Source organism: Balaenoptera physalus, assembly GCF_965194825.1.
Source record: "Balaenoptera physalus genome assembly, chromosome: 12".
NCBI classification, from domain to species: Eukaryota; Metazoa; Chordata; class Mammalia; order Artiodactyla; family Balaenopteridae; genus Balaenoptera; species Balaenoptera physalus.
In genome coordinates this window covers 88,908,085-88,932,805 of record NC_138897.1, presented here as the reverse complement: position 1 = coordinate 88,932,805, position 24,721 = coordinate 88,908,085, and the positions used below count along the sequence as shown (strand labels likewise).

The 24,721-nt window shown below is 42.4% G+C and overlaps 1 protein-coding gene across 3 annotated transcripts; it reads right to left on the bottom strand.

The window, feature by feature from the left end:
- Window positions 1-115: 115 nt before the first annotated feature.
- RNF34 (ring finger protein 34) lies at window positions 116-18,904 on the bottom strand. 3 transcript variants are annotated; one of them, XM_082418091.1, is made up of 6 exons: window positions 18,470-18,904; window positions 6,513-6,731; window positions 5,087-5,494; window positions 3,554-3,646; window positions 3,092-3,293; window positions 116-1,063 (listed from the first exon to the last, which is right to left on the bottom strand). In XM_082418091.1, the coding sequence occupies exons 1-6, from the start codon at window positions 18,473-18,475 to the stop codon at window positions 873-875; spliced, it is 1,119 nt and encodes a 372-aa protein (XP_082274217.1). In that variant the 5' UTR covers window positions 18,476-18,904; the 3' UTR covers window positions 116-872. The 3 variants fall into 3 exon arrangements, with proteins under 3 accessions (XP_082274217.1, XP_082274219.1, XP_082274218.1); XM_082418093.1 differs by having other exon boundaries at window positions 5,087-5,137; window positions 18,470-18,614; XM_082418092.1 differs by lacking the exon at window positions 3,092-3,293 and having other exon boundaries at window positions 18,470-18,614.
- Between the last annotated feature and the right edge of the window lie 5,817 nt (window positions 18,905-24,721).

The following is a 24,721-nucleotide window of genomic DNA, read 5'->3' as shown; positions in this document are numbered from 1 at the left end:
GCATCTCTGAAGGTGCTCCTTTCTCTCATGAAGAATGTGCTAGACCAGGCCTGGACACCCATTCATGCTGTACCGAAGTAAATTAGGAACTGACCAGGACAAATGTAAACAAAAGCATTTTTTAAAACCTAATTTTATTCCTAAAGTTCAAACTAGCTAGTGGGTAGCACTGAAAATACACTTTCACTATATAAAACAGTGTAAACTGATTACACGTTAATAAAGAATTTAACACACACACTTCTCTAATGAAGGAAGCTAGATGCAGCCCTTGCTATAAAAAGCTGTACCTGAACAAAAATGGACATGTTTAGTCTCAGGCCCTGGCAGTTGACTATAGAATGTCAGTTGTTCCCAATTACGTTTAAACGCAGAAATAGCAACAATGTGGAAAATTACATTCATCAAATAGTAGCATTTAAAATATACATGACTAATAAAATGAACATTCAGAGGTGCCCCTGTTCGGCGTGTACCATGTCGGCCATTTGCAGACAGTGACCTCATCCAAAGAGAGCAGAAGTTTCAAACATCTGAGTAGTTAAAGTTAAAAATAGGATGAAGGAGAAATAAGAGAACAGGATAAATGTCCTCCAAAGAGAACAGTAGCTGATGCCATAAGCAGTCTGACTTCAGCGATTAGTAATCAGAGATGTGTGAAGAAGCCCAGCAGAAACTGGGAAACTGAGCCAGTCCTCCAGCTGACAGGCATACGGCATGGACCAGTGTTGCTGCAACTTAGGATGAATCTTTCCCGTCCCCAGTTAGTTGTGAAAATAATTTTAAAAAATAGCTTCAAATTTTGAACAGGAAGTTTCCAGTCCCTTCTGTGCACTGAAACGTCTGGGATCGAGCTTGGGGGGTCCTCGGCTTCAGGACTTGAACACGTGCACAGCGCGCACCACGTACTGCCGGCAGATGGGGCACTCGCTCATGCGCTTGCCGCACTTGGTGCAGGTGACCATGTGCCCGCACTCGAGCAGGACGCAGTCGATGATGGCGTCCATGCAGATCCGGCACAGGCTGTCGTCCTCCTCGTCCTGCAGCTGCAGCCGCTCGCCATCTGAAAGGGAACAGAGAGCTGGGGCTGCGGGCACAGCCTCTGAGTGACCCAGAGTGACCCCACTGTAAGAGAAATAGTCCCCGCTTCTCGGCACATCGATTCCTTCCACTAGAAATGGCAATAATTACACCTCGTAGGGTTTTGTGAAGAATAAATGAGAAATACTTATCTCAGGACCAGGGATGAAGTGCCTAACACGTTAGCTATTTAATTCTTTTTTTTTCCCGCCCCCGCCCCTATTTAATTCTATTTTACATCTGTATATAATACAAGGTTTTTGTGATAGCTTGCTTCTATAAATAAAAATGAAGAAGCCCTAGGCTGTCCTACACATGGGCCTCAGAGTCAGAACACGATTCGAATTTCCAGCCCAACTGTGTGGCCTTGGGAAAGTCACAGGCTCCAGAGCCTCATCTTAGTAGGAGGAGGAGCTTTATTTCTACACCGACGGGAAAGTTATAGAGTCATACATCAAGTAGCCTGTAGTTGAGGGACGGCACCCCCTGAGCCTTGGAATCATCTCAAAATTCATCTGTGTTTCTGGCTACGATGGTACTGTTGGAAGTTTGTCTAACTCAAAAGGCATGGGACGTTCTGGTTCTGAATAAGAAAGGTTCAGAATGAGTTTAAAAAGTTCATTGCAGCCTGAGATTTGGCCATAGAGCTATGGACAGTGAGGCTTCCCTTTCTACAGGTCACAGAAGGGATTAATGGGAATCATGAAGAAGGTTAGAAAGAACCAAACAGGAATTCAAGCTTGAAAAGCCAATAGTCCCTGGATTTAAGGAAATAAACACTGTCGTGTCAAGAGAATCCTGTCATCTGGGGTCCTAGTTCATGGCCCATACCATTACTGGAAAGTGGGGAGAAAGGATCCATGAATAAGATAACAGATGAGCCTCTGTAGGCTCCAATGATTAAGATGCCTGTATCTGCTACTGTTGCATCATCTTTGAAGTAGGTGTGGGACTTCCTTGGTGGCGCAGTGGTTAAGAATCCGCCTGCCAATGCAGGGGGCACGGGTTTGAGCCCTGGTCCAGGAGGATCCCACATGCCTCGGAGCAACTAAGCCCGTGTGCCACAACTACTGAGCCTGTGCTCTAGAGCCCGCGAGCCACAACTACTGAAGCCCACGTACCTAGAGCCCGTGCTCTGCAACAAGAGAAGCCACCACAGTGAGAAGCCCGCGCACCGCAACGAAGAGTAGCCCCTGCTCTCCACAACTAGTGAAAGCCCGTGCACAGCAACAAAGACCCAACGTAGCCAAAAATAAATATATTTTTTAAAAAAAGAAAGAAAAGAAATAGGTGTGCCAAAATACTATCTGCATATTCTGGGCATAAACCTGTTTATCAACAAATGCTGTATTATAACCAGGTTTTAAAGAAAAAAACTCAAGATGATACACGTTAATGATGGGAGGACTGTTTTCTAGATAAGAACATAATATTTGTCAGTCTGAACACCACTGAATTCTTTTTTCTTGCCTATAAATGCTCTGTGGCTTGGCCCTGTTACCAGCTGAGGATTTCTGCTCCATGCTCCATCAATAAATAGTTCAGAAGTTCTTAACCTTAGCTTTTCGTGACTTAACAAAGAAACCTACTGATACTTGATGTTAAGAACTACTTAACATCTTGGCTCTAGGGAATTTTTTCCCCCCCACTGTTTGATTATCTCAATGGTAGCTTTTAAATCCTAAGTACTGGCCTGCCAGACAGGTTAGTGAGAAAACAAGCCTTTTTTAGATACAAGGAGTTTCATTAGAGTTCTAACAAATTATGACCAGAAAAACCAGACTGAACAAAAGATTATCTAACTCATTGGCAATGGTGATCTCAAAGCCAACATCACATAATGAACTTACTGCTTAACAGATCTATAAGCAGGTTTATATAACTAATTCACACTCAATAAAAGGATACATAGGTTTCTCAAAAATAAAGTGGACTTAACTGACAGAAACAGGCCAGTTTTTAAAGGCCTAAAGAAAGCTACTACAGGGAAACAAAGGAAAAATAAACCTACATGACTTTTGATTTTCTTCATTCTCTTTGTATAACCGGTTTACTTTCTCTACTAGCTCCCATTTTTCACAACAGCCAGAATAGTTGACAAAATTCCGAGCCAGGATTTCCTTGAGCTGGCGCACACTCATCCCTTCCACGTCTTCAAGGCTTGACAGGTCAGACAGAGAAGCTCTCACTCTCTTCTTAGCGAGGCCAGATGTCTGAAATCACAGAGTGTGTCCATTACCTCTGTTCCTGCAAATCCAGCAAGGAAAATAGCATGCTGCCTTCACCCTACAGTCATCACTGGCCCTGGATATTCTCCCCAGACTTCCCACCGGTTCTTGAAGTGTTTTATATATTGTGCTGCATTCAAACCAGAAGAAACATCCTGTGCTAATCTAGCGACAGTCCACATGGGCATTTTCCCTGCCTACCAAGGTGACGTGTCAGGGAAACCAAATTTTATAGGCAGTCTCACCCGCTCCTCCAAGTTTTCTTCATCCTCGTCATCGTCGTCTTCGTCATCTTCTTCATCATCTTCTGTGTTTGCTGAAGCTATTTCACTTCGCACCTGCACACATAATGCATATTAGGTCAGGAATCATTTTCCTAATGGCACCAACCCATATTTATCACTGGAGAAAACCCTTCCAATAGATCCTCCCCAAGAATGACCCTAAATGCCTGGCATACTCCACACCTTCCTAGGATCCTGAGTGCTGCTGCCCCTCCCAAGGAGTTGGGCACCACATGAGTCCATAAACAATTTACCTTCCATAGTTATCTCAAAAGTCAAATTCCTATGTGTGTGTGAATTTGTAAAACCTAACCATAGTATTAACTCCCCAGAAGTTAAGAAGGTCCCATCACAGAATGTCAAAGCCAAAAGTGTATGGAATTGCACTGTGTCCTTAGCAAAGGACCCGCAGCTGGCTGGTTTAACTGGAGCCTCTAAGATGCAGGTAGAAACTAAAGCTCTAAGATCAGCCCTAGTGTCAAGGGTATTCGATTTCAAAGATCTCAATCCTACTACCTCATGCTTAGACATTCTAATTCCAAACGATGCTTTCTAGACTAATTCACTGATGGTTGATGCTATTTCTAGTTTTCAGAAATTCCTCAACCATCAGATACTCTTTTCTTTAAGGAGAACAGAAAGCCTAGGACAATGCCCAATTTCAAGTATTCTACCCCACTAGTTCACAAACACCATATTGTATCATCCAAAGACCCACATCTCCCAAGTGGTGTCATATACCCAAAAGTGACACAAAAGTCAGATGTGTCTTATCTTTGCATCATAATTATGCCAGCTGCCATTTGGGAAAATAATAAAACTTCTAGCTTGGGCTTATCTAATTGATGACTATTTAGAAAGCAACTAGACCACATTTCCCTCTGCTTCTAACCTCTTTCCTCAGAGGAGAAAATTAAATGTGGAAATAAATGTTCAAAACAATTCTTTCAGCATTTTAGAATCATTCATATATACAAATTGAGTATTAATTACAAGACTTGGCATGTTATTCAATTAGTATGCCCAAGGACCTCACTGGGACAACATTCTGCACTGGCGTTTCTTTGCAATGAGTAAATAACCATATCCTGTCACTAATTCAGATGGCTGTTTCCCAATATCTAAATTAGAACAATTTTACGGTAGCAAGGCAACTGGGCATTAGGTTAACTTATAGTTTCCATGGTCACTGACACACAAATAGTCCTGCAAACGTTTATATGCTACATTTGACAGTCATTATTTCGACAGCTAGTATTTAACTATATAAGATAGGGAAACTGAGGTAACTAAGGTCAAGAGACTGATGAGCTCTTTTTGGGCCCTTCAGGCAGCATCTGAGCTTGGAGCCTCACATCAGGAGAGCCTGCAAGTGCAGAGTTCAGCAGCACGTGGAACCCCGGCTCAGCAAGGAGTCTTCAGCCCTAAAGCCCCCTCCATATTGGCCAAAAGCAGACAACATGCCAGGCCCTCAGGGTAATTACACCCTCGTACCTGTGCCAGTACTCCAGATCCTAAGGTCCGGTCTCCACCCATAAGCTCTCCCTGAAAGGAAGACACGGTAGCAGATGGGGCTGTATAGTTTGAAAAAAATGAATGTGTAAAAAAGCTAGAAGTCTGGGACCTTGAGGAATTCAGACTGCTCGTGTCCAGGTTGTCCTCAGAGCCCAGCCCACGGTGACACAGTACCAGATCTACCAAGTCTTCTTTCTCTCGACAGGTATCGATCGGTATGTTTCTAAGAATGAGATACTGCCGTAGATCCTTCACTTTCAGTCGCATTAACTGAGGGCGCTGAAAGGCTGTCTCTTGTAATAAGTGACAAGTGGAACATCTACGGAGATTTTCTTGTAAGATCGAACAAACGGAGCAAAAATCTTTCTTGCAGTCACAACATACATGCTGAAGAAACAGATAGGAAAGAAGCATTTAATGAGAGCCAGATATAAGCCATTGTGAAAGCACTAGTTTTCCTTTTGCCTTCTATTAAAATTAAATTTTAGTTCTTATGAAGTCCCCCATGGCACCAGACCCATGGGCATTTTCGTGTCCTAAAAGCGGTGAAAATCAAAACAGTCACTGCTGAGGCAGTTTGGATTCACAGAAGTTCAAATACAGACCTTTAAGAAAAACATACTCTAGTGTTAATGAATTAAAACCTTTCCACCCCTTTGGGCAAACGTAATCAGCAAAACAGAGCTGACTTGAACCACACAGAGCAGAAAGCACAACCACAAACTCTCTTCCTGCCCTTTGCCTATGTGAAAATTTCCCCATTTAAAGAGAAGGGGGACTGCGGGCTTCCCTGGTGGCGCAGTGGTTAAGAATCCGCCTGCCAGTGCGGGGGACACGGGCATTGTTCCCACAAGCTAACACCTTGTTTGTTAAGTATTTCAAAGGACTGAATTGACAAGCCTGGGAGATGGCCCAGCAATATGATGGTTCTCAGAAAGAACAACTTTCTGTCCTAAAGAAAATAACGGTTTTAGCCGTTATTTTGCATGCTGAATCTTTAAACAGTAGCTAATGTTAATATACTCATTTCTTCACTTGAGTTAATGTGGGTGGGGATACATTTTTTGAAACTTGAGATCAAAGTTATAGTAAATCTTCTCTGAACAAAATTGCAGACTAATTAAATCTCTTGCTTCAGAACATAAGAATCAAAGTGTACGAACAGGTCAGAGTCCAGGAGAAAGGATGGCTGAGCAACATAAGAAGTGACAATGTCTAGTCAGAAAACCTGAGCAGTGATACAGTCTCTGCAACTCAGTACTTTTCTAAATGGGAAATGGTTATTAGGACTAACTTTCTGATATTTGTATAAGAAGAAATGAATATTCATTAGTACTCAAAATAACATACAATCAAGAATTCTGATACATGTGTTTTTTTGTATGTAACATTTCATCCAACTCACCTTCTTTCTAAAGACTGAAAATGAAAGTCCACAGGCTTTGCAAACTATATTAGGCCCTTCTGTAGGTGCTGGTGGGTAAGTGGAAAAATCAGAGTTCGGTGTAAATCTGAATGGACCAGTGCCTCCTGCAAATCCTGACTGCTGGCCCCTGACAGCTCCAGTCCCCATGACTTCATTCAGCAGCCCACAGCATGAAGCCCACATAGACGTGGCACCCGCCTGAAAAGGAACAAAAATAGGCACCAGTTTAAAGCTGATTGGAACCTGGGCTCTCTGGGATTCTCGGGGAATGCCATTCTGGAGAGGCACGTTAGCCCTAAATAATTTCGAGATTATTCTTTTAAGCATCAAAATTTTAAGCTATTTGGAAGTGGATAATTTTCTGGTATTTACAAAGAATATTTGGCTTTGGTGATACTCATGATATATTGTTAACAAAAGGAGAAGATACAATATGAACCCAATTTCGTAAAAAAACAACAAAAAGCACACACACGCTTAGAGATACACGTGCATGCACACAGAAGAAAGATGACTAGATAGAAGTAAGTGTTGTGCAATATTTGGGATATGCTTACACCAAAAAAAGCTGTTCATTGTTTATCTGAAATTCAAATTTAACTGAGTGTCTTGTATTCTATCTGGCAACCTTAGACTGGTGACTACAGCACCATTCTATAGGCTGAGGCAGATTTTCCTAGCTATCATTTAGCAGAAAGAATATAAATTCAAATTACTTAATTTCATTAAACTTCTGTCCTCTCATTTGTATCTGGGCATAATAAACTATGGCATGTGAAAACTTTTTTGATTTTTTAAAAATGACTGGGAAAACATCAAAATGCCAACCGAAGTGCTCTCTAGGTTTTCATGTATATCTCGTATAATTTGTTTTCTGGAGTCTTCCCCTGCTTTCCAAATCTTTATAAGGAATATATTAATTTAACATTAAGGAAAATATTTTAAAAAAGCAAACTGAGAATACTGAACACAATTTTTGATGACCTGATAATCATAATGACATTTTGAGGTGTAAGGGCTATTTGCCACTCCACTAAGTGCTTGAAACTAATATGCTGCCTTTTATGTTTTTTTTCTCTCATCTCTTCCCTTTCTGTGAATCACCACTGCTATCACTATATCTACCTCTAGCAACCTGTCTCTCCTTTTTTACTGCATTCAGACACCTGATAACCAAGCTTGTTAGAAGCGTATATAATAATACATTTTCAGTGAGGGGTCAAGGCATTTTCCCATGCTTAAAATATAAAGCTACACTGTTTGGAACCAATGAGCTTTTGCCCCTTGTCCTAATTCTTAAGCATATTCTAGACTCTAGATAATGTGGTAAGTAATGGAAGGCCAGGTAGGTGAGGTCCTATTAGTTAAAAGGGCATAACAAAGGCACTGTTCCATTTATTTTATTATCTAATTCTGTCAAACATTTACTGCTTGTCCAATGAGCTCTTAAAAAAAAATTTTTTTTAAACAACCTTAAAAGGCTATTTGGAGGGACTTCCCTGGCGGTCCAGTGGTTGAGACTTTGCCTTCCAGTGCGGGGGGTGCGGGTTCGATTCCTGGCTGGGGAGCTGGGATCCCACATGCCTTTTGGCCAAGGGACCAAGGCATGAAGCAGGAGCAATGTTGTAGCAAATTCAGTAAAGACTTTGGAGATGGTCCACATCAAAAAATAATAATAATGGGACTTCCCTGGTGGCGCAGTGGCTAAGAATCCTCCTGCCAATGCAGGGGACACGGGTTCGAGCCGTGGTTCAGGAAGATCCCACATTCCGCGGAGCAACTAAGCCCATGTGCCACAACTACTGAGCCTGCGCTCTAGGGCCCGCAAGCCACAGCTACTGAGCCTGCGAGCCACAACTACTGAAGCCCGCGTGCCTAGAGCCCGTGATCCACAACAAGAGAAGCCACCGCAATGAGAAGCCTGCGCCCCACCACGAAGAGTAGCCCCCGCTCGCCACAACTAGTGAAAGCCCGCACGCAGTAACGAAGACCCAACGCAGCCAAAAATAAATTAATTTATTAAAAAAAAAAATACATAAAGCTCAAGTTCTTTAAAAAAGAAAAAAAAAGGCTATTTGGAGGGACTTCCCTGGCAGTCCAACGGTTAAAACTCCATGCTTCCACTGCAGGGGGTGCAGGTTTGATCCCCCGGTCGGGGAACTAAGATCCCACAGGCCGCCTGGCGCGGCCAAAAACAAAAAAAGTCTATTTGGAATGGTATAGAAGGATCAGACCATTCTTGCTACTACCCAGAGTAATATGCTATATTAAATGTAGGGAAAGGAGAAGGTAAAGTAATATGAAACCACAATATAGGTTCAAACATTCTTAAGCATCAGAGTCACTGACTTAAGTATTACATGGCTTCAAACCCTGTAATTCTCAAGAAATAGTGATGTCTTTAAAAGTCAGGTTAAGTTATTATTAATAGTTTATACCTTTAAATAAATATATACCTCAGGGTCTAAGCCATGGTTTGTTTAAACATAAAGGCATAAAAATCCAGATTTAGGGGCTTCCCTGGTGGCGCAGTGGTTAAGAATCCGCCTGCCAATGCAGGGGACACGAATTCAAGCCCTGGTCCGGGAAAGTCCCACATGCTATGGAGCAACTAAGCCCGTGCGCCACAACTACTGAAGCCCAGGTGCCTAGAGTCCGGCTCCGCAACAAGAGAAGCCACCGCAATGAGAAGCCCGCGCACCACAACGAAAAGTAGCCCCCGCTCACTGCAACCAGAGAAAGCCCGCGCGCAGCAACGAAGACCCAACGCAGCCAAAAACAAAATAAATTTATTTTTTAAAATCCAGATTTACTAATAGTTCATTTAAAGTGAGTGTTCTCTTAGCAAAGGATTCATCCGCAGTGCCATTTTTAAAAAAAATTAATCATCCGCAGTGCTTTAAACAGTGAGTTCTTAAAACAACTGAGAATGTTTTTAAAAATTCAATTTGAGCATAATATTTTTTTGGGAATACCTCAACTACAGAAAGTACCACCAGGAGAAACTTTCATTCCAGGAGTTTAAAGAAGTATAGTTTTTGAGAAGCTTCAGCTTCCTGCTGACCTAGCTACTGAACAATTAAATTGCTTTTAGCTTTTATCCTCCTTTTGATGCCTGGGTGATGTTGTCTCCTCAACTTCAGTGAAAGTTCCTTGTGGACCGAACTTCTTTCCTCCACAGCATCTAGTTCCATAATTATGACTAATAAGTAAAATAACTGTGTAAAAGGTTTCTTTATGTTACCTCTTTAAAGGCAACATAATTAAATTTTTTGTTCGTTTTTGAACTTAAATTTTAAGTTCAAATTGTGTCTTGTAGATAAAGAGTAATAAAGGTAAAAAATATTCTAACCTAGCAGGCCAAAAATCTCAAATGAGGGGCTTCCCTGGTGGCGCAGTGGTTGAGAATCTGCTTGCCAATGCAGGGAACACGGGTTCGAGCCCTGGTCTGGGAAGATCCCACATGCCGTGGAGCAACTAGGCCCGTGAGCCACAACTACTGAGCCTGTGCGTCTGGAGCCTGTGCTCCACAACAAGAGAGGCCGCGACAGTGAGAGACCCACGCACCGCGATGAAGAGTGACCCCCGCTTGCCGCAACTGGAGAAAGCCCTCGCACAGAAACGAAGACCCAACACAGCCATAAATAAATAAAAGAGTGCATTTCTAAATTCATGATTAAAAAAAAAAAAAATCTCAAATGATACTCCCTTTCAAAAGCAGCACTGTTACACATTTTGTTCTTTCTCTCAGAAATCAGTTTTACAATGAGAGTTAAGGAAGGATACAAATTTTCAAACCATGTTAATGAGTATGATCATTAAAATTCTAGGCTGAAAATATACACAGCTCTGGTGAAGGGAATAGAAGGATTTGTTTTGGGAAAACAAGTGAATCTCTTTGTAGACATCAATATTGGAGGGTAACTATTTCATCCAATTCCTCATGTTTCTATAAAGGGGAGGGAATTTCCTCTTCATTCCCCAGAAGGGAAAATAATGAAAAGAATGCTTCCATCTTCTTTCAGCCATTTCATTATAAAATAAAAATTTTAAAAGAAAGCCCAAGTCAACTCCCAAAGTGTTGTCCCAGGCAAAAACATGTTGTATAACCTAATATTTGGTACAAATCAGCCAGAGACCATAACAGAGGGAAAAAAGAAACACTGAAAAATCTGTTTCAGCCTCATTAGTCCTGTAAGTTTAATTTTGGACAAAATCTCCCAATAAGAGAATAATCTCCCAATAAGAGAATATTCCTAGCATCATACTGAAGGGTAAATCCACCTGTGTATACTGTTACCCTCTGACAGTAGCATTTGCAACACTCCAGCCTTTCTTGAAAGAGTTCAGAAATTTCAAAGTGGAAGCCCCAGTCACCAGTTTTATTCGATGTACCTTTCTTTCCCATCCAGCATATTTTAAAAACTTAATTTCCATTCCCCTATTAAGACTGTGTTTTCTGGCACCCCAGTGCTGAAATGAAGGTGATCTCTTTAGTGATTCGACCTCCCCAACTTCGGAGCATGTATTTTTCGTCCTGCACCACAGCGGCTGCTGTCACTGCCTCTTGCTAAGGAGCCGCCTAGGCCTGTGAAACTGCCCTTAAGACAGTGGTTGGACTTCCCTGGTGGCGCAATGGTTAAGAATCCGCCTGCCAATGCAGGGGACACAGGTTCAAGCCCTGGTCCGGGAAGATCCCACATGCCACGGAGCAACTAAGCCTCTGCGCCACAACTACTGAGCCTGCACTCTAGAGCCCGTGCGCCACAACTACTGAAGCCCGTGCGCCTAGAGCCCATGCTCCGCAACAAGAGAAGCCACGGCAATGAGAAGCCCACGCACCGCAACAGAGTAGCCCCCGCTCGCCGCAACTAGAGAAAGCCCGCGCACAGCAACGAAGACCCAACGCAGCCAAAAATAAATAAATATATAAAATAAAAAGAAAAAAAGAATCTGCCTGCCAATGCAGGGGACATGGGTTCGAGCCCTGGTCCGGGAAGATCTCACATGCCGCGGAGCAACTAAGCCCGTGCGCCACAACTATGGCGCCTGTGCTCTAGAGCCCGCGAGCCACAACTACTGAAGCCCGTGCACCTAGAGCCCGTGCTCTGCAACAAGAGAAGCCACCACAGTGAGAAGCCTGCGCACCTCAATGAAGAGTAGCCCCTGCTCGCCACAGCCAGAGAAAGCCCACGCGCAGCAACGGAGACCCAACGCAGCCGGAAAAAAAAAAAAAAAAGAAAAAAATAAAGACAGTGGTTGGACTCACCAGGAGAGCCTTAAAAGATACTGGTGCCTGAGTCCCAGCCCCAAGATTCTGATTTAACAGGTCTGGGGTACAACCTGGGCCTCAGAATTTTTTATAATTCCCCATGTGATGTGAATGTACAGTCAAGGTTAAAAGGTTAACACCTGCTCGGTCTAGGGGATTTCTCCTTTCTGCCTACATCATTTCAGCTGGAGAATCACTCAGATTCCCTAATGGAAGGGGCTGTGGTTACTTCTGAAGCCTGTGCCTCTAGAGTTCTAGGACCAACATCTCCGCACGTGCTCCTCACTACCTGTGTACGTACCGCTCCTTCACACCCCCATCCCCAAGTAGTGGGATTTGCCTCTAGTGTTTCCTTTCCCACTCTGGTTTCCCCTAATCCTTTCAGAAAGTATTAGCTCAGCTGAGTTTTTAACAATTTAATCTGATTTTTAAATCAGTTCCTTTCCTTTTTTTAAAAAAACTTTTTTTTTTTTTTTTAATGTTTTTGGTCGCACCACACGCGCATGTTTTAGTTCCCCAACCAGGGATCGAACCTTCCTGCAGTGGAAGCTCGGAGTCTTAACCACTAGACCGCCAGGGAAGTCCCCAATCAGTTCCTTTCTTTTACCACATATTAGCCTGCAAGTTAAGCTGAAATTTGGTGCCCTCCTTCATTTTATTTGCTCTTTGCTTTTTGGCTCAGATTTCTTACTTCCTAACTTATTCCTCTACATATTTGCTTGGGTGAACTCTCCAATACTGGGAGAAAGACAGTGATTTCTGGGTCTGTCAAAAAGCCATTTGGCAAACTATTTTTGTCCTTCTTCACCTCCAAGTTGAAGAATCCACCCAGAAGATGAATCTTCCAAACTTAGGGTCCATCTCCCTGCCTCCCGTTAGTATGTTTCATCTTCTTGCACTTTCCCTTAAAGTCCCAATTGCCTGAATTTCTTCTGTGTGTCCCCTCAGGGCACAGGGGATCCCTAGCTAAGGACTATTACCTTGCCCTTCACCTAATAATGCTTGAAGTGTCCTATACTGACCTTTCTCCTCTCAAATCTATCCAAATTTCTGTTAATACTTGATATAACAGTCCCATTTTTCAAGTGACAGAATCTACAAAAGCAATTAGGGAACAATTTAAGAGAGCATTTTCCCAACAGTTTATTGAATGTGTGCTCTTGGGAAAGGGGCGGGGAGGCGAACATGAATTTATTCTCTGAGCTCTTGACTCTCTGTCTTTGTTGTATTTCCTTAGAGCCCAGTTACCGTACCTGGTAGGGTCATAACCAAAAAGCTTCCCCTTTTTGCACCCTCCCCTTAAAAGCTTTAGAGACCCAAGTTCATGTTCTCTCTACTTCCATAGTCCCTATCCTCTAAGATCTTCCACCAGTTTAATCAGCCTGCATTCCGTTATTTTTTTATTCACACTCTGCTCACCTTTTGATAGTAAGATTGAAGCATATTTTCCAAACTACTCCATTTCCTCCTAAATTTTCTGAGTGAATCCAATTCCTAGGCAGACAGTACACAAACCACAGCCCTTTGGTTTTTGGATTTGCAGTAAATTCACTGAGTTGTTGCTATGCCTCACTTCGAAAGAGGTGTATTACTTATATAAAGGTCTCCATCCATCTTTCAGTTGCTTGCTTTGTAAAAAAAAAAAAAAAAAAAAAAAAAATCTACTACCCTTCCACGAATAAAGCCAAAGTCTGGATCTCTGCTATGACCTGGGCTTATGTGACTAACAATTCTAAACCCTACTTGGGACCATGGTTGACAGCAGGACTCTACAGACTAAACCACATGAATCCAAGAGGTGAGAAGGATGTAAAGATGGCTACATTTCCTCTCTTGACCATGAATATAGTTCAAAAACAACATAGAGAATAACCAAATAAGGCAACCATCTACTTACGTCTGATACAAAACTCCTAGTTCAGAGAATTTATCTGTGTTTGTAGTTGACTTTCTAGCCATCAATGACTACTGAAAATAAATGACTTTTTCTTGATAAACCTAATCCCTTTCCTACACATCCTCTCAGACTAAAATTGATCCTGAGTAGATTAGCCGTGGAACCATGGCCTGCCTGGCATCAATTAAGAACCAGATCTCATATTAAAAACGTATATGGCCCACAGTAAGAAATTAAATTCTAAAGCCTCCTGTTTGGACTGCCCCAGACACCTAGATCTCTTCATGTTATTCTGGTATCCAATGCCAGTTCTCATGTTTTTTTCAAAGACAGTGCACCAAGATTTTAGGGAGCCAATAACACTACCTTTTTTTCTCATTCCCATTTTAAAACCGAATAAAGAAATAAGACAAACAGAAATTTAAATATTTGCTTTTTTACTGGTAACACCAATTGGAGAACATGACTTAGCTCTGCAGCCAACTGGTCTTGATAACATGCCACCCAGCCACCAGCACAGCTGACCAACAGCAGCTTACCATCTAGTTGACCAGAGTCCCTTCCCTACCCACAGGAAGATAGATCTGAGAAGGTCCCAGAAAAGTACTGAGGCAAGCATGTTCAGCTCCTTTGCTAAAATCACCAACATAAAAGTTCCTCTTCATTCTCTAGTAGCAGAAAGGCTGAACGTGTTCCTCCTGTATTGTTCCTTCCTAAAGAATGAATTAGAAATTCCCTCCCCTCTGTAGGAGTATAGAGGAGGGGAGGGGGCTGTGACCCACAAATGTAAACACTTTGCAGGAGAGTGGGACTGACAGTTTCCAGTGCTGTGACACTTATTTCCACAATAGCAGACCACCAATTTTTTAAGCACTCTCTTGGGTTCCTCGGTCAGATTCACACAATAGAGGCCCATTCTGAATCATCATTTCAGTCAACAAAAGCAAGAGGGAATGCGTTCTTTCTTTGCAAGAGCAGTAGCCCAGCCTTCTTTTTGGCAGAGTGCCAGTTTTCAAATGGCTCAAGGTTCAGCTGTCTTTGATTGTGCGTGTGTGTGTCTGTGTGAGATCTAATGTGCTTTTTAGAATATCTGGGGGTTGGGGCGGGGAGACTTCCAAAATGCTCAACTTACAGAATTAACAAAAAGTTTACTACGAACTTTGAATCCTATTCTAAACTACATCAGGATGTGATCCCTTTTAATGATTCCACCAAATGTAATAGTAGCCAGGCAAACTAGAATGAAGACTAAGAAAAGCTATAGTGATTTCCATGAAGATTAAATGACAGCCAGAGAGAGAGAGAGAGAGAGAAGGGGGAGTAGGGAAGTTGATGGGTTTGAAAACAGCAAAAAACTAAATGATCATAGTCTAAATCATTTGCTTTTGATTAAACTAGGTAAACAGCAGTAATCATAATGCCAGCTCCTAAGAGTTTCTTGCCTCAACTCTAAATTAAATATGGTAATATTTTACACAGTTATTTTAAGGATAAACCTAGAAGTTTCAATTTCAAGAACATTAATTTTCTTGGATGCTGTAAGAAGCTACAAGGACCAGGCAGGGATTCAGTTCTTCCACCAGTGGAAGCTTCTTCAGAGAACTCAATCACCACAAGCTTTGTCTTTAAACTCTGAACAACCTTCAGTTTGCTAAAACTCAATGTCCTTGTGTTAAACAATATGAAAAGATGTTTCAAATCTCAGTACCAGTGATATAAGAGAGTAAGTTTTACAGTTTAAATTTCAATTAGGTTAAACTTCCCTACAGAAATTAAAGCAAACCAGAAGAAACGATTAAGATAATAAGCAAAAATCTTTGCCCTATTTAGAGCCACTGGAGCAACAGTTCCTTAAAAAGGGAAAGGATTTCTTACTGAAACTGCTGATTCAACTGAAATATAATACACCAGGAACTCTGCGATCTTAATGACTAAATTATCAGGCTATATACCACAAAGGAGGAAATTCTACATCCTAAGTTCTTTCTCTCATACCATTTGGACATTAAGCAGGATGCAAAAACAAATGCTAATCTTAAAAATGTAATATTTTTAGGTAAGACATTTGGCCAAATTGATTGATTTTTACAAATAACGTGTTCTGGAGATCATAAATGTTATCTTCTTCATGTTTGGGTTTTCTTTTCTTTTCTTAAAACAAACAAACAAACAAAAAACAGTGTACTTGGGACTTCCCTGGCAGCACAGTGGTTAAGAATCCGCCTGCCAATGCAAGGGACACGGGTTCGATCCACAGTCTGGGAAGATCCCACATGCCGCGGAGCAACTAAGCCCGTGCACCACAACTACTGAGCCCATGTGCCACAACTACTGAAGCCCGCGCGCCGCAACGAAGAAGAGCCCCTGCTCACCGCAACTAGAGAAAGCCTGCGCACAGCAACAAAGACCCAATGCAGCCAAAAATAAATAAATAAAATTAAAAAACAAAACAGTATACTTGACCCTTAGCATCACTCCCCCACCTTTCAGAGAAAAGAGAAAAAAAAAAAAGGATAAGGAAATTATGTTAAACAGATTACTTTCTTCTTGATGTCTCGTTTTGAGCTTGGAAGAATGAACATGATTAGTACAATTAAGGGTGAGATCAATATAAATATGGGAAAACAGGAAGAAGATTAAATCAAATTAACATAAGACACTAATTTGGATTTTTTTTTAAATCCGTTATAGGAAGTTAATTAGATGCTACTCTAAGGTAAAACGGTTACTTGAATCTTTGAGACAAACCTATTTCAAAACAACAGTTTCTAAACAATAACAAACAAAGACAAAAAAAATTAAAGAAAAAAAGTAAAGAAAATACCCATTCTACACATATACTAAAATCAGCTCCTGCTCCTGGGTTTGTGTGAAGATGTACTTATCTGATTGCTTGGCTTTTAAATTAATTTTAATTCCACTGAAATTTTAATTTTAATTTAATTTTAATACTTGCTTAGATGAACATTCACATGTTAGAATTCCATGACATCAGGAATCAATGCCCCTGCCCAGAAATCTATAGATACTGCAAAATTAGACAATTTCAATACGAAACAAAGTTAATAAATAGCCCCAATCCTAAATTTTGTGAATCCAGTTTTCACAAAAACTTAAATGAAAAGCAGTATCTTCATAATTGTCATCTTGTTCAGACTGATGTCTATTTAGGTCTGCATTTTGTTTCATAAAATATACCTTTTTATATTTTCAAATCCCATCCAACTTTGTTTCTAAAATTTCAACTCAGAAAGCAGTATCCTCCACCTAAATTCAAAAACACTTCTGAAAAAATTTCAACACTGTACTTGCCCCTAATTCTCTCTCCTTCTACACCTTGTTTCTTGATGGGTCACAAATTTAATATTTACTAATAAAGGTACTGACATTCTTTGAGGCATTATGTATAAAGATCCCTTATTTGTTTTTGGATCTTAACACAGAGCGGGATGATGGTTTCCAGGAAAGAAAGCTAGTTTTAGATATTTTAAGAGGTATTCTAAGTTGAAATATTTTATAGCTGAACTGGGAAGTTAAAAAGTAAGCTCTTTGAATATCCTCATACTTTAAACCCAGTTCAGAAGTTACCTATTCCAAAAATCTTCCTTGCTTCCTACAGCCAGAAAAAATCCTTTCTTGCTCCTGAGGGTTTTGTATTTTTTTGATACCTTACATCAAATTCTGCCTCATCATGTGGTTTCTTGAGAATGTCTCTTCTCTTTTGGTTGGCAAACTCCTAAAGGGTGGGATTGTATTTTGAATTACTTCTACGCATGATATATCCCTCTTAGCTAACACATAGGAAATGCTCAACAAAATATCTTCTTGGGGCTTTGTGAAGGTAGAGTTTTAAGCTAGCAGTTCACTCTGTTATTTTTCTTACCCACGCCAATCACACCTCTTCACTGAGATTAATGAAATCATCTATGTCTGAAAGAGTATCACCTTATGACTCATCCCACTTGGTTTGAATCAATACGTGAATTGATTGTTGTACCCAGAGCTCTTTAGAACTCTCAGCGATCAAGTTGAGAGAATCAGCTCCCAAAAGTAGGCCAGAACCTCCCCCCTCCCCCCTCTTCCTTAAACTTCTCACTCAGCGATGCTCCCACGCTCTCACACCCACCTTGAAGACTCAAGCTGTCAAATTACTTGCTGCGTACCTAGCGGCGATGGAGACACAACGGGTTTGCTAAGAGCTCTAGGTCACGGCCCCAGTGTTAAGCCTGCAAACAGATCCTTCAGGGTGGGATCCCCGCCCCGAGACATTTCTAACCAGTTAGCCGGGCCCCAGCCTCACGACTCCCCGCACAACTCCTTTTCCCTTCGTCCTGCAGTTTCCGTCCTGCGACAGTCCCGTGGTGCTCCCGACATTTGGGTCAGTTCAAGGACTCGGGGCGGGAGAGGGCACGCTGTGGGCAAAGGCACGGAGGGTGAGTCGAGCACCAGGGGGTCTGCCTCCGGCCCCAGAGGACGCGGACAGGGCCCAGCGCGGAGAGGGGCCCACCAGGCGTGAGTGCGGGCGGGCCCGGCCTCTCCCCCGGCCTCGGGCTCGCTGACGGAGGCGCTGTGGGAGTTGGAAACGTCCGGGAGCCCACGACATCCGCCCTGCGGGTCAGGGCCCCAGAAGCCGGCGGGGGACCCCCCCTCCGCGGAGCTCTCCGAGGTGCCGGCAGGGTAACCGCTGAGGCGAAAGGAAGGCACTTTGGGCGCACTGGCCGGATAGGAGAGGAGAGGAGGGACTGCCCGGCCCCACCGGCCCCTCACCTTCATGGCCGCGACCGCCGCGTCTGGGTCGGCAATGCAGGAGAATTCAGCACCATAGCAGCTCCTAGCACAACCGCCCTCCTTCCTTCTCGGCGGCGATACTGAGCCTCCCGAGGCGACCCAGCGTCCAGACGTAAGGGGCGTGGTCACGCCCGCCGCGCGCCCCCGGGAAGAGCGCCGAGCGGCGGCCGAGTCGGCCAATCCGGAGCCGACACTCGGGGGGCCGGTCACCAAAGCCAATGAAGTGGCGGGAACGGGGCGGGGCCTCCGTCGCAACCTGGAAGGCCGAGAAAGAATCCGTTCCGCCCCAAGCAGAGATGGGCGGATCTGGGCGTGGCGGGAGTCTCCGGGCTGTTTTTTCCGCTGGATCGCTGAGCTCGGAGTCAGCGTCCCCTTAGGAACCTGCAGCAGAAATTTGGGTTTAGGGCTGGGTGGTCAAGTTACCCTGGAGATGAAGGCGGGAAAGGGCGTGGTAAATTTGAAAACGCCGGTGGGTTGGAACTTTTTTGCTATAACGGTCAAAGCAGGGCCTCGGATTTCCTCCCCAGACATTCAAGCCTCTCACAGTCGGTAATGACCTCAGGTCTCCTCTCTGGAGAATCCAATAAGCAGTGACAGCTGCGCACGCAAGGACGCGGCTTTAAAAAACGTTTTATTGAAAACACTTGAAGAACCAACGGTTCTCAAATCCCAGCTGCTCTTTTAGAGCGACATACAAAATAACCAAATCCTAGCACGGTGAGAGAATTAGGGTGAGCCCTTGGAGTTGACTTTATTTGGACAGAGAAAATTAGTTTGTAAATTAAAGTATCGATTTCTTCAGCCTGACTTGATGACACTCCGTTGGTTTTCCGATACTTCTTCCTCTCCTCTCTAACTCAACCAGTACTTAAATAAATATTTAAGTAGAGAAAGAGATATGAAGATGTCAATTCACGTCTCATGAGGACCTGACTGTTGTATTCCTTTTGAATAGATTTGCTTATATGTACTATGTCAGTTTAAAACACAAAGCCACCCCACTTCCTTAGGCTGCAATAATACTTGGGGTTTTTTTATTTTTATTTTTTTATTTTTTCTGCTGCGTTGGGTGTTTGTTGCTGCACGCAGGCTTTCTCTAGTTGCGGTGAGCAGGAGCTACTCTTCCTTGCGGTGCGTGGGCTTCTCATTGCGGTGGCTTCTCTTGTTTTGGAGCACGGGCTCTAGGCGCGCGGCCTTCAGTAGTTGCAGCACGCGGGCTTGGTAGTTGCAGTGTGCTGGCTTAGTTGCTCCATAGCATGTGGGATCTTCCTGGACCAGGGCTCGAACCTGTGTCCCCTGCACTGGCAGGCAGATTCTTACCCACTGCGCCACCAGGGAAGCCCGATACTTGTTTTTTAGCTTACTTAATTTTCTTGCTTCAAGCATTGCTCAGATAATATAATTTAACATCTACAGTCCTGGATTTTCTTCTTTGGAAAAATGCAAAGAAAGCCTTTCATTCACCATGTGGGAGCAGCAGCTGAGCCTCAACGGAAGAAAAAGTACTAATCCTTCTAATGATCTAGGCACAAAGAAACTCAATAAAAACTTGGTGGTGGTACAAAGTCATGTTTCTCCCTCATTAGAAAGGAAGCTGGCAGGTCTACCTGAAGAGTTAACGATTAAGCACATGAAAAGGTGCTCAACATCATTAGCCATCAGGGAAATGCAAATTAAAACCATGAGATACCACCACACCCACTAGGATGGCTAAAAAATAATAATAATAATAAATGCTGTTAAGGATGTGGAGAAATTGGAACCTTAATTACATTGCTGGCGGAACGCTAAAATGGTGGATCTGCTTTGGAAAGCAGTCTGGCAGTTCCTCAAAATATTAAACATAGAATTACCATATGACCCCACAATTCTACTCCTAGGTGTAAAAACCTAAGAGGAATGAAGATGTATGTCCACCAAAAAGCCTTATACATAAACATTCATAGTGGCATAATCACAATAGTCAAAAAGTGGAAACAACCCAAGTGTCCATTATTTGATGAATAGATAAATAAAATATGGTCTATCCATACAATGGAAAATTATTTAGCCAAAATAGGAATGAAGTACTGATACCTGTTATAATGTGAATGAACCTTGAAAGCATGATGCTAAGTGAAAGAGGCCAGTTACAAAGACCACATATTGTATGATTCCATGCATATGAAATGTCCAGAAGAGGCAAATCCAGAGAGACAGAAAGTAGAGTAGTAGTTGCTTAGGGTTGAGGGGGTTAGGGGGAAATGCTAATGGGCCCAGGGGTTTCTTTTGGGGGGCAATGAAAATGTTCTAAAATTTATTGTGGTGATGGTTGCCCAACTCTGTAAATACACTAAAAACTATTGAATTGTACAATTTAAATGAGTGAACTGTCTGTGAATTATATCTCAATAAAGCTGTAATCATAATAAAGATATTGAGAATCAGCACCAAAAAAAAAAAAAAGAGTTAATGCAGCTGGAGAGTGACCAGAGAAAAGCAATAAAAACAACAAAAAAAACCAGGAGTACGGAGAGATTGTATTGAAGACCATTTTAAAACTGCAATTCTTGAGGAAGACTTGTCTTATTCTGTGCCTAACTTAAAGTAAAGCTCCCAATAAATGTTTGAGTGAATTCGTCCTTCTGGAAGACTGAGAAGGAATATAATATTGAAAAAAATAAGGGAGAAAAAATTTTTCAAATAAGGAAGTAAATAGGGTACACATGAGTTCACAATTGCTAAATACTTGAAATTGGAACGTCCTGAAGCTTGAGAGGCATTTTTGTGCTTAAACATCATAGTTTTTCAGTAAAAGAGACACATTATGTGATCAAAATTTTTTCTTTGTTTCAAACTTTATATAATGACACTTTTCTTTCAACTGTGTACTAACTGTACCAATTGGGGTTCAAGAAAATGTGGTCTGTTGCTAACATAATCATCAACAGCCTAATACTTTGTATTTCAGAGTAAAAGTATTCCCAAGACATGTGGGATAATTTATTGCAGCTAAACTACTTGCTTAATACGTAATGGGGCTGATCTCTGAGTTTGTCTTTTTTTAATCCCTCAAAAAAATTCTTTTATTGAATTCACAATGCACTCTTTTATTTATTTATTTTTTAAAGGTCACTGCAGTAGTGGTTGGAATAAGAGGCTGAAAGGATTGTTTTTTTTTTTCTTTTGGGCTGCGTTGGGTCTTCGTTGCTGCATGCAGGCTTTCTCTAGTTGCGCGAGCGGGGGCTACTCTTTGTTGTGGTGCACGTGCTTCTCATTGTGGTGGCTTCTCTTGTTGCGGAGCACGGGCTCTAGGAGCACAGGCTTAGTAATTGTGGCTCGCGGGCTCTAGAGCACAGGCTCAGTAGTTGTGGTGCACGGGCTTAGCTGCTCCGCGGCATGTGGGATATTCCCAGACCAGGGCTCAAACCCGTGTACTCTGCATTGGCAAGCAGATTCTTAACCACTGGGCCACCATGGAAGTCCCATAATGCACTCTTAAGTCAAATAATTTCAAAAACCTTTCTCAAATTCAAGAAGCAGCATAAGGTTTATTAAAAATTTTAAAAGTTACTGAATAAATGATTTCTTTCAACATCACGTGTACTCTTTAGACAATAGGGTAGAAGAATAGCAATTTTTATTCTAGCAAAGGATTGTCTCAAAGATAGTAAATCATGAAGGACCATATGAGCCTTTTGCAGAGTTGGTTAGCCACTTGCTGTACTAAGCCATTTCTTATTTTGGAAAATTTCAAACATATATGAAGTAAACAGAATAGTGTAATGAACTCCCATATATCCATCACCCAGTTTAAACAATTCTCTGCATTCTGCCATTCTTGTCTCACTTCCAGCACTTGCATCTCTCCACCACCTCCCCACCCCCACCCCTCATCTGAGTTAAGCTGCATCATTAGATTAGTGCCTGACTCGGGTTGCCTAGATGTGAGCCAAACAAAAGTAACTGAGCCTTGTATCTGGTTTGCTATGTTGTTTATTCTTGGTCACCTTCACAAATACAGTATAACTATTTCACCCAGTCAAGATAATCCACCTTCTTTGTGGCCACTGCTTAAATTTCATGACTTAAAAGACCAAAGGGACTCTCCATCCTCTTTTAATCTGAGTTTGCAAATGCCAAAGTTGTAGATAGGTCATAAAATCTGCTCACCTTTAGAATGAAAAAGCATCTCTTCACTGGAATGCTTAATTCAGGCCTTATCTGAATCCTGATTGCCTGATCGACTTCTGCTACAGTAACAATGGTTTCAACAATACTGCACTTTAGCAAAGCACCTTTGCAGCTGGAGAACAGATGGTTCCACAAAATCATTTTGTTCTGGACTCAGAATCTTTTTGGAATTCTCTTGGTGAATTACTTTGCTGACTTCAACATGTAACCCTCTTCTGCCTTAAATTTCTCCATCTGTAAAAAAGTAGATAATGATTACTAACTGGGCAGCTTTTGTCTTCCACTCTGCTGAATGGTTGAAGAATCCTGATATAGAAAGTGAGACAGGAACAGAACTTTAAACTGGTTTCCAGAGAGTAAAATAACGCAGGGCCATTTCACATTTCTCTTAACTAAGCTGGAGCACGTTACAGGCTCCCCACCCCCACCCAGCCTGGCCCCCCATGATCCTCTTTTTTTTTTTAATTTTTATTTATTTATTTATTTATGGCTGTGTTGGGTCTTCGTTTCTGTGCGAGGGCTTTCTCTACTTGTGGCAAGCGGGGGCTACTCCTCATCGCGGTGCGCGGGCCTCTCACTATCGTGGCCTCTCTTGTTACGGAGCACAGGCTCAGTAATTGTGGCTCACGGGCCCAGTTGCTCCGCGGCATGTGGGATCTTCCCAGACCAGGGCTCGAACCCGTGTCCCCTGCATTGGCAGGCAGATTCTCAACCACTGCGCCACCAGGGAAGCCCCATGATCCTCCTTAGTAGGCAGAAAGGAGACAGGATTTTCTTTTCATGGCTTGGGAAACTGAGTCACAGAAGTGAACCCTCTTGCCTGAGGCTCATGAGGCAATGATGAAAGTTAGAATAGTTGCCAAGTCTCCTATCCCCAGCCCAGTACTATGCTCAACTGTATTGCTATTCTTCTAGTAAAGAGACAGACCTGGCAAAGCAAGTTAATTCTTTATTAATTCTTGTACATTAGATTTGTGTTCACATAGAACATCTTTATAAACATCATACAGTATTGGGGAAACAATTCACCTACCACTGAAATGTGGAGTCGATACAATTTCCCACTGGTATTGATATCTCATATCATTTGATATATATTAAGCACCCACTACGTGCCAAGCATTGAAAAGAGGGACTCAGCCCCTCTCCTCATAGAGTTTAAATGGCCATGATGAGAGAAAAATGTCTGAAGTGGCATCTATGTTTCCCGGGGTTGCCATATCAAACCCCACAAGCTTGGTAGCTTAAAATAACAGAAATGTATTCTCTCACAGTTTGGAGGCCTGAAGTCCTAAATTAAGGTGATGGCAGGGCTATGCTTCCTCCAAAGGTTCTAGGGGTGGACCCTTCCTTGCCTCTTCCAGCTTCTGGTGCCCCAGGCATTCCTTGGTGGTGGATGCATCCCCAGTCTCTGCCTCTGTCTTCACATGGCCTTCTCTGTATTTTCTCTTCTTTTTCTTTACTTTTTTTCTCAGTTTAATTGAGATGTAGTTGACATATAACATTGTATTAGTTTCAGGTGTACAACATCTTCTCCTCTTATAAGGACACTGGTCATTGGGGTGGGGGGTGGGTGATACGGGTGAAAGGAGTCAAAAGGTACCAACTTACAGTTATAAAATAAATAAGTCAGGACTTCCCTGGTGGCACAGTGGCTAAGAATCTGCCTGCCAATGCAGGGGACCCAGGTTCGAGCCCTGGTCCGGGAAGATCCCACATGCCACGGAGCAACTAAACCCGTGCACCACAACTACTGAAGCCCACACAATAAGAGAAGCCCCGCAATGAGAAGCCCGTGAACCACAATGAAGAGTAGCCCCCGCTTGCTGCAACTAGAGAAAGCCCACGCGCAGCAGCAAAGACCCAACACAGCCAAAAATAAATAGATGAACAAATTTATTTAAAAAAATACCGAATCATTGTTATACGCCTGAAACTAATGTTATATTCAATTATACCTCAATTTTTTCTCAAAAAAGGACACTGGAGGGACTTCTTGGTGGCGCAGTGGTTAAGAATCCGCCTCCCAGTGCAGGGGACACGGGTTCGATCCCTGGT

Excerpts from the sequence above, each read along its gene's own strand:
- RNF34 (XM_082418091.1), bottom strand. Across the intron at positions 5,495-6,512 it reads TTTCAGTCTTTAGAAAGAAG|CATGTATGTTGTGACTGCAA; the intron begins GTGAGTTGGATG and ends CTGTTTCTTCAG. Across the intron at positions 1,064-3,091 it reads TGAAGAAAATCAAAAGTCAT|ATGGCGAGCGGCTGCAGCTG; the intron begins GTAGGTTTATTT and ends GTTCCCTTTCAG.